Source organism: Mastomys coucha, chromosome X, assembly GCF_008632895.1.
Source record: "Mastomys coucha isolate ucsf_1 chromosome X, UCSF_Mcou_1, whole genome shotgun sequence".
Classification (NCBI taxonomy): Eukaryota; Metazoa; Chordata; class Mammalia; order Rodentia; family Muridae; genus Mastomys; species Mastomys coucha.
In genome coordinates, this window is record NC_045030.1 from 103,094,782 (window position 1) to 103,106,349 (window position 11,568).

The 11,568-nt window shown below is 47.2% G+C and overlaps 1 protein-coding gene and 1 long non-coding RNA gene across 7 annotated transcripts in view; one reads left to right on the forward strand and one right to left on the reverse strand.

Moving 5' to 3' along the window:
* Nucleotides 1-3,493: 3,493 nt before the first annotated feature.
* On the forward strand, nucleotides 3,494-8,437 carry LOC116093895. Its single transcript, XR_004119878.1, has 2 exons — nucleotides 3,494-3,679; nucleotides 7,823-8,437. It is a non-coding gene; the product is annotated as an uncharacterized LOC116093895 (long non-coding RNA).
* LOC116093872 (doublesex- and mab-3-related transcription factor C1-like) overlaps nucleotides 5,909-11,568 on the reverse strand; it is a 6,961-nt gene continuing 1,301 nt past the window's right edge. The window contains exons 1-8 of one of the 6 annotated variants that reach the window (XM_031375712.1): nucleotides 11,358-11,430; nucleotides 11,149-11,281; nucleotides 10,076-10,242; nucleotides 9,714-9,772; nucleotides 9,196-9,332; nucleotides 7,846-7,912; nucleotides 7,437-7,677; nucleotides 5,909-6,468 (exon numbers count right to left, since the gene is read on the reverse strand). In XM_031375712.1, the coding sequence (XP_031231572.1) occupies nucleotides 6,452-6,468; nucleotides 7,437-7,677; nucleotides 7,846-7,912; nucleotides 9,196-9,332; nucleotides 9,714-9,772; nucleotides 10,076-10,115 (561 nt within the window). In that variant the 5' untranslated portion in view covers nucleotides 10,116-10,242; nucleotides 11,149-11,281; nucleotides 11,358-11,430 and the 3' untranslated portion in view covers nucleotides 5,909-6,451. Of the gene's footprint in view, nucleotides 6,469-7,436; nucleotides 7,678-7,845; nucleotides 7,913-9,195; nucleotides 9,333-9,713; nucleotides 9,773-10,075; nucleotides 10,243-11,148; nucleotides 11,282-11,357; nucleotides 11,495-11,568 lie in introns of those variants that run through there. The other 5 variants (XM_031375715.1, XM_031375694.1, XM_031375703.1 and 2 more) reach the window with 5 other exon arrangements.

Genomic DNA, 11,568 nt, shown 5'->3' on the forward strand with positions numbered 1-11,568 from the left:
GCTCTAGAGTGTACCAAAAACATAGAAGGTGAGAGACTCTCAGGACTCAAAGGATGGGCCTTGGATGAAATGCTCTAGAGTCGGGAGAGGGAACTTGTAGAGTCTACCTACAGTAGAAAGACAGTGCATCAAGTGGATGGATGGGGTTGTCATCCCACAGTCAAAAACTCTGACTCAGAATTGTTCCTCTCTGAAAGAACTGTAGGGACAAAAACGGAAAAGCACCTGAGAGAAAGCAGGCCCAGGGACAGGCCCATATTAGGATCCAGATCAAGGGTAGGCCCCAAGCCCTTGCATGGCTGCCCTCTGAAAGGCCCAACAAGGAGCAGAAAGAGTCAGATGCAGATACTTACTCCCAACCAATGGGCTGAAGTCGGGGACCCCTGTGGTGGAATTAAGGAAAGGCTGGAAGAAGCTGAGGAGGAGAGCAAGCCCAAAGGAAGACCAGCAGTCTCAACTAACCTGGACCCCAGAGATCTCTGAGACTCTGAGCCACCAAGCAGGCAGCCTATACCAGCTGATATGAGGCCCCAACATATATACTCCAGGAGACTGCCTGGTGTGTCCTCAGTGAGAGAAGATACACCTAACCCTTGAGAGACCTGAGGCCCCAGGAAGTAGCCAGGCCTGGCAGGTAGCAAGGAAGTTGATGAGGAACAGTCAGAGAGCAGACCAGGAGGAGGACAAAATGACTGGCTTGTAAAAAAGGATTAAAGAATAAAACCCCGGAGAGGAAAGCAATTGCAAGTAATACTGGCATGTATTTAGAGAGAAGCCTATTCAGTGTTTGGCAGGGTGCAGAACTGATACAGCCACTATGGGCATTATTGTGGCAGTTTCTCAAAGAGGCAAGTAAAAGTACATTTCTTCATTATCCACCTTTGCCACTGCTGGTCCTATACTATAAATAATAACTAACTAACTAACTAACTAACTAAATAAATAAATAAATAAATATCTAGTTTCAAAAACCTCCGCTACTCACAGGAGCTGTGGCTTCCTTCATCAATCACTTTAAATCCCTCTATTGTGCCTGGCAGCAGGCTAAGACAAGTGGGGGCAGCATAATTGGCCAGATGCCCTCATAGACCACCGAGTCTAGAGACAACTTACTGTCTGGGGATGAACCTCCTGATGCTCTCCTTGTGCCTGACATCCAGTAGATGCTAGATACTATATTAGTTAAATTCTGGAGTGAGATATTAGTATCATTATGTCTTACTTTACTGGTGAGAAAAACTGAAGCCTGGGTATCGAATATGACTTATGCCTAGATGCTCAGTCTAGCTATTCTCTACAATTCAGAAGGGCCAGGCAGGCATATTAGGAAGTGTGTCAGTAGTGGCACTTATTTTACAGAGTGATGCTTGTTTCATGTTCTGCAAATCAACTTTCTGGTGTAGACACGAGGAAGATGTGAGTGCTCCCCATCTCCTTCTAAAATGCCCAGATCCCTTTTTAACAAGATCCGTGTCATCTAAGTTGGAACCAAAGCAAAACATTTTTACTTACAAACATACCCCCAGGATACTTTGTCTACAACAGTATTGGACCCTTGACAAGTCCCCAACTGGGAATTCCTCTAATAAGTGCAGGCGTTTATGTCTGCAACAACCTTTCCTCATTTCCTCAGTTTGGAGTCAGTACCATGTCCAGTACCTAAAAGACATTTTTCCCCCCTTAACAATACATTAATTCACTTGGAGGTGTCTCCTCAAATTCAGTGAGTCACAGCTGGACTGGAGGTGGGGTTCTGTAGCTAAAGCACTTGATCAGCAAGTAGGAAGATGTAAGTTTGACCCCTAAATCCCACAGAACGTAAAAGGGCCTGGTGGCACAAGCTTCTAACTGCAGAACAGCTAATCTGTAGCCCCCTCTGCCTGATTTTTTTGTTGGTTTTTTTTTTTGTGGTTTTATGTTTGGGTTGTTACTTTATTTTTAGTGAAGTTCTCTATAGGATAGGCAGTGAATATCCAGCTCTTTCCTGCACATGAAAGTACAAACAGTCTCTCCAAATTTGCAGTGGTACATCCGTAACTTCAAATATGCACACACACACACACACACACACACACACACACGGTATTTAGTAGGAAATCGCATCAGCACTGAACACGTACGGACCTTGACGAACCCTGTCCCTCACAACTTCCTAACTCCTATTCTGAAAAAAAATCTTTTCCTGTTTTCTTTTTAATTTTGTTTTTTATTTTTAAAGCCAACAGCATCCGGTATTCCCAGGCAGTCTCTCATTCAGGTAATAACCAGGCCTTACTCTGATCATAGGAGATTGGGCACATTCAGCCTAGGATTGTAAGCACATTTGTGAACATTGGTCATTTGTTTATTTTCAAAACATTTATTCAGGGCTTTGGTCTATTTTCAAATTAGGTAGTTTGTTGTTGTTCTTGCTGCTGCTGCTGCTGTTGTCATGGTGTGGCCTCAGTTCCATGTACATATTTAATATTATCCATTACAGGATACATGGTCTGGAACTATCTCCCTCTAGTGTAGACCTTTGTCACAGCTCCTGGTTGATTCTTCTCTTACTCACAATGGTACAGGGCTCTCAGGTTCAAGTGAAATCTATGCGGGCCTCTAACCATCGCTGGCATCCAAACCCACCACTGTATTTTCAAATACTGTTGCAACAACAATGTCACCTGTCCATTTCGACCCTTGTCTGTTTTCTGATACCTGAAACTGGCTAATTTGTGAATTAAAGACATTTATTTGGGCTTATGTCCAGGAGCCTTTTAGACAGAGCTTGGGTGGTGACCTCTAGTTGGGGGCTGGTGCCACTTTTGGCCTAGTTAAGGATGCAAGCACAAATGGACACAGACAGAAGGCACAAAGGCTCCCATCCCAGCAACCCCCTCTTGATGAGTTTCCCTATTTCTTTCTCCTCCACCAGAGCAATAAATAATACCAGAGGCCCAGAACTTCAGAAGCAAACGCAAAACAGGACTGGAAGCCATTGTTATATATCACACATGTGTAAAACAAGAGGCGGGGGTGAGGGGCTGGTGAGATGGCTCAGCGGGTAAGAGCACTGACTGCTCTTCCAAAGGTCCTGAGTTTGGATCCCAGCAAGCACATGGTGGCTCACAACCACCCATAATGAGATCTGATGTCCTCTTCTGGTGCGTCTGAAGACAGCTTCAGTGAATTACGCTGGAGGGAGCGGGGCCAGCAGAAGGTCCTGAGTTCAATTCCCAGCAGCCACACACATGATGACTCACAGCCATCTGTACAGCTACAGTGTACTCATACACATAAAATAAAACAAACAAACAAACAAACAAAAAAAGTGGCGGGCCACAAAGGATAGGCAATAGCACGGGAAAGAACCTCAGGTCTGGAGCATCTAGGTGACCCCGCTTTCTTTATGGTGGGCAGCACTGGCTCTGCATTTCTTCAGAGCATCAGTAGAGGAGTGAAGAACTAGGACAAAATGATCTGATCGGGAACAGGACACTCTCTCCTCCCCAGCCTCACTGGGGCAGCCTTGGCAGGGTCAGAGCAGGTCATCTTAGAGAAGCATCACAATGGTGCTTCCACCACCACACAGAAGGACTGTGAGGCACGCCTCACAGCAGCCATGCCCCAGGGATTTGGCATTGGTACCTCTGACAACTGATACCACAAGCTTATTTGGACTATACCTGTCCAGCACAAGGTAATACCTAAACAAGGTATTATTACATGTTCTGGTAGGCTGTGTGACCACAGTGGAAGACAGGATTGCTTTGGTTTCTGCAAAAGATGACAATCATGTGGTTTGCTATAGGTTGGATGATGTTGACCAGCGGACAGTACCTCGTGATGGGCTTTTTGAGACGAGTTCTGTTACTGATTTCCCCTTTAGCTAAATTTGAGGGTTTGTTTGGTTTGGTTTGGTTTGGTTTCTGTTTTTTTTATTTTTCTTCTATTCTACCTGACAGCCTTAGGTTCAGGAAGGTATTGGGATACCTCAGGATATGGTCTTTGTCTGATTAAGTGAATCTGGATGGAGAGGTTTCCCACCTGTCCTCTGGATACTTTCATGGTCAGTCCTGGCTCCTTCGGGTGTCCGTATTTTAGGTTTCTCCTGTTTCTTAGAGGTTGGCTGTATTGGAAAGGTTCGGGGGTGTTGCAGCATTTTCTCTGTCCAATCACATTAGGGCAGTGACAGGCCCGTGACTGGACAGGAATAGAGAGGTGGAGCTAGAAGTTTAGGAGTGAGAGTGGTCAGAGAGGAGGGGGGAAGATGCAAGGAGAAATCATCATGGAGGCACGAGAAGAGGACGATCCAGATCCCGTGTGGTTTTAAACAGCCACAGGTAGTTAAGGTTTGTACAGGGTTAGAATCATTGGGTTAAAACTTTATCTTTATCATATGGGTCTGAAATTATGGTATTGGCATCTTGAAAATTGTGATCTTGTTGATATATAAACCTGATTGGATAATTAAGCCTTAAAATCATGATTCTAAGAGGTAACTAAGCGCTAGATGACTGATTGTGGGGTGTGTAGAGCATTACATGTAAGCAAGACGATCTTACTAGCTGGGAGAAAATAGCAGGACCCTGCCGAGACATAGTGATGAGGCTGGAAGGTACCGGCGGTGCAGGAGGGGTGGCAGGGTGATTTTTTTTTTTAATATTTCCATTCAACACACGGGAGGCCATACACTTTCTCAAATCTCACCTTGATGAGAGTTGTTTTGCTTCATGCAAGATGTTTCGAGTAAAAGGCTTCCCCACATTTATTACATTTTCTCAAGAAGCCAGGTAACACGTGCAGGAAGCAACTCAAGATGCAGAACCCAGAAACATCTGCCTACTTATGTTAAAATGCTGTCGCCAGAGATCATTCCCCTATTTATGCACAGACTTGAAATTTTACTGGTTAATACAGAATTCTGCAAATTGACTCATTTCTGGTCACGATCAACAAGCTCTTGCAGTCAGTTCTGACAAGCATTAAGCATGTCATGACTTAGCCATTTTTGTTCCTTGGGTTCCTGTGGGTTTTTGTTTGTTTGTTTGTTTGTTTGCTGTTTCGTTATTGTTGCGGTCATTTCTCTAGGCATTTCAAAGAGGGTAAAGGAAGCAGGTTCTGGGTGTCAGTAGGAAGCAAGCTTCTTTTACATATCCTCCTCCTGTAAGCCAATTTAGACATAAAAGTTCAATTGGAAGATATGTATGTGTAAGGGCTAGCTGTTTCACAGGAATTTTGTAGTAGGTTCAATTTCTTGGATAGGACTACATTTATGCCCAAGAAGCATGGTTCCTTCTAAAATTGAGGTTAAAATACAAAAGCTTGTGTCGGGTGTAAACATATGGATGCAAAACCACAGTGCCAAACAACTTCTAAGTTGTGGTCAAAAGGCTTACTGTTTTTGCCCTAAAGCTGAGAAACTTTTGAGTTTGGTGGTGTGTAGCAGGGAAGTCTAGGATGATAGACAGCGTGTGCATTGAAAGCACAATGACATACGTAGCTGTGAATTAGTAAAATGTGATTAGAGTCCCAGAAGGCTACGTCCTAGGAGCGAAGGGAGGGTGTGGTTGCAACTTTTGTAACAAATCCTCAGACATGGTGCTAACAGCTCTGAGTATGTGTTACTACACGTCTAGGGCAGAATGATATGCTTCCTGCCCTAGTCTCCATTCACTCTGCTGATGTGGTCAACAGAGACATGCCACGGGACAGGGAAAAGTCCTTTTTGGAGGTTTCACAGCCTCAAGTCGGTAAGCAAGGAAGGGGGCCGCACACATTCAACAAAGCCTTCTACCGGATGTCTGCTGCTCTTGGTGCCTTAATGACACACTGAATAAATTATTAGCTAGCTTAGGGCCTGAGAAAGGAAAGCTGTCTTCCCAAATATCTGGCCTACGTTTTCAAAGAGGCAGCCTATAGTTCTCAGTGCTTTACAAGAGGGATGCTTTATTGGGGATCATGTATGGATTCCTAGGCATGGGCGAGCATCCTGATGTCTCTAAAGGCACGGCTGCACACAAGAATAGCCAAGTATGCAATCCGTGACGAGACAAAAGAAAATAAAATATAGAGAAGAAAAGAAACACTGATTTAGGAATAAGCTCAGAACCTTGTGAACAGACAGTTCTTCATATTCTGCATGGTGCAGCACTAATGACACACAGAAAGATCCAAGAAAAATAGTAATGCAAGGTCGAGAACACAGAGCCACACTTAAAACCTTTTCCTACCTCACACTAAGGTTTTGAAGGCCCTAAAACGCAAAAGCCTTAACGAGGAATATCTGATTTGGGGCAGGAACTACACTACCAGTTAAGAAACAGAAATACAGCAGGCTGTCCTCGCCGAGGCCGCCTCTCTGGCTCTCTTAGTGACAGTGGGGTGCGACCCAGATAACCAGTTGTCACTCAGTGAAGCAGATCGTGGACGCAGGCTGAGGTGACAGGGAGAGGCAGAACAGCTTCACTCTTTACTGTCCATCAGGACCTGCACGACAGAAATGCAAAGGCCAAGTCAGATCATAGATATGTCCTTACCTGGCTCTGCGGGGGGAGGGGAGGGGAGTAACACTGTGCACCAAGCCATCTAAGATTTTCATTGTGACCAATGACCACACTTGTTCCTACCTGAATCCCTTCTCTCCAACACTGGCTTCACCAACAGTCCCAGCCGTGGGTCCCATTTGTTCAAGCAGGGATCCTGAGTAAGATCCTTGCTCTGCCTGGAGTCCTTTATTGCTTCACCCCTGGCACCAAACATGCTGGCATGGCTTGCATTCCTCACCCAGACAGACCCGTGGGAGATACTAGCTACCAGGCTCCACTCAGCATCCTTTCAACCAGGCAGGATATCCACCCAGAGTGGCTCCTCACTCACACAGTGTTCTTCATTGGCCATTTTCACTCAGCAGCCTTCCTTTCCAGTCTCCCTACCTAGAGGTTCTCTCCTCAACTCCCAAAGCCCTTCCTTGTTGGACGCCTGAGATCTGCTTGTAAGATCCAGCCTGGGAAGGCTTCCGTGTTCCAAGTCCACAGGGAGAATGTCCTGAGCTGGCATGGAGGTCTCCCTCCATCCCAGACCCTTATGCCCCGTGCTTATCCTCTGAGGCCTCCTCAGCCTGCTGAGTGCTGCTGCACACCTACGGGCTGGGAGTCATTTTACCTGCATCTATTCCTTCCACTTCATGTGCGGTCCACCCTCCCACAATACTTTGCCAACTGGAGAACCTCACAGTGTCCTGACTCAGGGTACTGGCCCACTGCTGTTCAGCAAACGACTTAAAAACTGAAGACCTGACCAGTCCCTGGTTGCCACTACTCAATCACACTGAAGAGCTGAAGGCTCTGGCCTCTGAGTGGATTAAACCACCAACTGCAGTTACTGCTCTCTCAGCATAAGCCCTCTGGTTTTCCCGCCCTCTCCTGCCCATGCTCCTCATCCAAGGAGTCAGGTACCTGGGGTGCTGCAAGTCTCTTGCAGTGCCTGAGGGGAGTTATGCAGGATCAGGAGAGCCTCTGCAGCATCCATGACCTTCTGCCTCTGCTTGTCTTCCTCAGCAGACAAGCTGCCCTGGTTGGAGGCTCCTGGGCCCTGGGTGTAGACTTCAGAGATCTGGTTGGACATGTTGTTGCTCTCGGCGCGGATGACAGGAGCCTGGTTAGAAGTGCCAGGTTGCTGGGAAGAGGTGTTGGAGGCCTGCAAAGGAATAGAGTTAGAGAATGAATTCTGACAAAACACACCCACTCCCCCAAGATAACAGACCCTTCAGGCTCCATTCCTTCCCACCAAACACCCATCTCTGCTAGGTTCTTATCTCTCCATCCCTTCCCTTCCCTTCCAGAGATCTCATCCCTGCCCATTTACCAGGACCTGTGCCAGCAGAACAGGAGGGGCAGTGCTGGCACTGGGCTGCACGATCACATTAGAGATCCTGAGAGTGAGGAGAGGAGAAGCCAGGAGGTTAAATATTCTGGGTGACCACAACTGCAAGCACTTATGGAGAGCCGGGGTCTCTGCAAGATCAGGCTCGGGGCATGTGAATATCTGCCGACAGTAGGACAGATGACACTGGCCTTTTGCATCTGGAATGGACCCTTCCCTTGCTCGACCCCCGTTTTCCTTCCAACCTCCTTCCATAACACTCCTAGAGACACTACTCTTGAGTGTGAACTCTTTTCCCTGGGTGCAATGAAGATGACCAAGGGCTGCTGGGATGTGCGAAGCACCAGGAGAGAAGTGAAATGGTCTTCTTCAGAGTCTGGCTCTTGCCTCCACTTTGCCCACTGCCCACCAGTCATGAAGGATATGCTAAGCTCATCTAGCAGTACACACATTCTCTGCTGGCCTGGGACAGTTCCCTGGGTCTCTGAGACCCTTCCGATTGTGCCTCCAGCAGAACCTTTTCTCATGCCCATTCCTCCCAGCGTGGATCAATAGTCTCAATGTGTTTGAAAGCCAACTGTGTGGTGTCTGCATTGTGCTTGTCCTCTTTAATGCCCCTGGGCAGACTACTTTCCAAACATGCCCACAGTGAGTGAACACCTCAGAAAGATATCTCCCCGTATGTCATGCAGGGCATAGTAAATGTCTCAGGATCCTGTCCTTGCAAGCTAGGCTGCAATGCTACTCGCTTGTTCCACTCTAATTTTCCTTTCCTTTCCATCCTTCCTGCCTTCCTTCCTTCCTTCCTTCTTTCCCTCCCCCTGCTCTTTCCCTGTGTCCCCTCCCACTACTGTTCCTTCTTCTTCTTGCTGAGGCCCAGAGTTTGATAGCACTAAGAATGAGTTTGGACACACAGGGCCAGAAGGCAGAGCTGACATGAACTAACCAGTACCCCCAGAGCTCCCAGGGACTAAATCACCAACCAAAGAGTACACGTGGTTAGACTCATGGCTCCTATGTACAGCAGAGGACAACCTAGTGAGTCCTCAATGGGAGGAGAGGCCCTTGGTCCTGGAAAGGTTCTATGCCCCAGTGTAGGGGAGTGCTGGGGCCAGGAAGCAGGAGAGGGTGGGGTGGTGAGTAGAGGAAACCGGGAGGGCATAGGGGATTTTTTCTGAGGGGAAACAGGGAAAGGGTATATCATTTGAAATGTAAATAAAGAAAATAGCTAATAAAAGTAAATTTAAATTTCAAAAAAAAAAAATGAGCCACAGCTGGCTCCATGGCCTTTTTTTTTTTTTTTTTTTTTTTTTTTTTTTTTTTTTTACTCACAGGCAAGGTATAGTCATGGGCTGTCTGGGATCCCATGGGAAAGAAAGGGTCAGTAGAGGCCTCAAAGTCACAGGAGTATGGGACATATTGATGAATGTTGTCGGCCGGCGCAGCGTCAGAGGCACTTGGATGATTTCCTGCAAGGACAGACATCCCTGTTAAAGATCAGATCTGACCACCGAGACAGAAAGGATGGGAGGTTTTTAAGGTCATGAAAACCATGGAGAAGGGCAGAACTCTCCAAACCTTGGTGGCCACAACCTTACACCTTTGTTTTGTTTGCTCTTGTTGTTTGGTTTTGCTTTTTTGGTTCTTTGTTTGTTTGGTTGTTTGTTTGGTTGGTTGGTTCTTTTTCTGTGATTGGGGATACCGAGGCCAAAAGAGAAATGAAGCCTTTCCAAAGCCTGAAATGCAGCTACCAAATAGGATTGCTGGTACAATCTCAGAGCTCAGGACACAGTTGAAAGTGTCTGGAAAGTGACTGCAGGCTTGCTGCCTCTCCATGTAATTTTCCTTACCGGTCGGGGACCTGTGTGAAGCTGGGCTTCAGGCTGGTAAAGAACATACAGTTGCCCATCTGTAATAGACCATACAGAGATTGGCTGAAACTCCCTTCCCACCATACTCTGCTGAAAGCACCTCCCCTACCCATTTGAGGACTCATGTTCCTGTCAGTCTTTTCAATCCCTCACAGACAACATTTCCGTTTTCTGTAAACAGGAGCTACTTCTCGCTGATGGGGCCTCTTATACCTTGGACAGGTTAAGGGCTGGAGAGGTTTACCTAGGATCAAGTGGCACTTCTGTGGTCCTAATGGTGACAGAGCCCTTGTGGTTACTACATCTGAATTGAGACCGCCTCCCTGGCCAGAGACACTCACCCATGGCATGTGATCTGGGGGGACACTGCTGGGCACTCATAGGAGAGTTGGCAGCGTCAACCAGTCTTCTCGGGCCTCAAGCCAGACGCCTCTTTCTAGGTGTCCCCTGCTCTTCTCCACAGAACATACAGTGGGCAAGGCTCTACCAGATTCCCTAATGAAGGAGACTGAAGGATTCGTGGTAGTGAGAGTGCCTGGAAAGTGACTGCACACATACAGGAGGCCTGACACCCTCCCCTATATAGTATACTCCTGAGAAAGTGGTACTTGTAGGTCTGAAAGAGGCAGGAATGTGTTTCGCCCCAAGTGCTTCTGATTCTCCCATGGGTGTGACACTTTCAGAGCAAACTACAGGTTCTCTGAGACCAAGTTTGATCCCCACCCCACCCCTGTCTTTGCTCATCTGGTCCCATACCCTCTATTCAGGTGGAGTCAGAATTCCAGGGGGAAACAGAATACCCATCTTCAAGTTTCAAATTCCCTGGTTGTAGGGTCAGGGGAGGCTACCAACATGGCCACTGGAATTCCTCCCCCCCCCCCAGTGTACTTACTCTACCACCAGACACCTATATCTCTAGTGCCTAAAGTCCTCCTGTCCTCCTTCCTGCAAAATGCCAGAATCAATTCTCTGGGACATGACCTTCTCCTAACAAGCTGCTCTCCTAAGCCCCACAACAGTACATCCTGGTTCCGACTGTCTCTGTTCACAATCTCCAGCTCACTCACTCACCCACTCACTCACTCACTCACCCACTCACTCACTCACTCACCCTATCACATCATCTCCCTGCCTCAACCCCCATGAGAGACAAACAGGTGGCCCTGCATCTCCTTCATCAATAACCACTCTCAGCTCTCTTGCATCATCCTGTGCCCTGCCAAGGCCAAACACTAGTCCTGGTTTTTCTCCCCAAAGTCCTGTATTCACTCACTGCCCCACCCCCTGGAAGAGCATGAACATAGCTGCTACCCTGAGGGGAAGCCATATAAGCCAATTCTACCTTCATTAGGTTTTATACTCAAGCCCAGCCTTAATCTTAATAATTCTGTTGATCCCCTTGGAAAACACTGACCACTTGCTCCTCTTCAAACCATGCTGTCATCTCCCCAAGCCAGCTTGGCCGACTCATGCCGGAAATACCAGTACATGGGAGGCTGAGGCAGGATACTGGTGTCGTGGACAGCAGCTCATGACTCGGGCACATCCTGTCTCCAATAATAACCACATCAAAGACTATAATAATAATAATACAAGACTACTCTAGAACCTTGGAGCACTTACAGTTAGGTATATTCCTGCATCGTCCAGTTCCCTCATTTCACCACTTTCTTCTCCAACTGAAAAAGGACTTTTGGGCCCGGGTGAAACACTATGCTATGGGGAGATAGCTAGGAGATAGCGCATCCCCAGCGGGCTGTTTTTCTCAGGACAAATGCTATGCCCTGTTCAAGTCAGGAGGAGATAGCTAGGAGATAGCTCCTCCTCAGCAGGC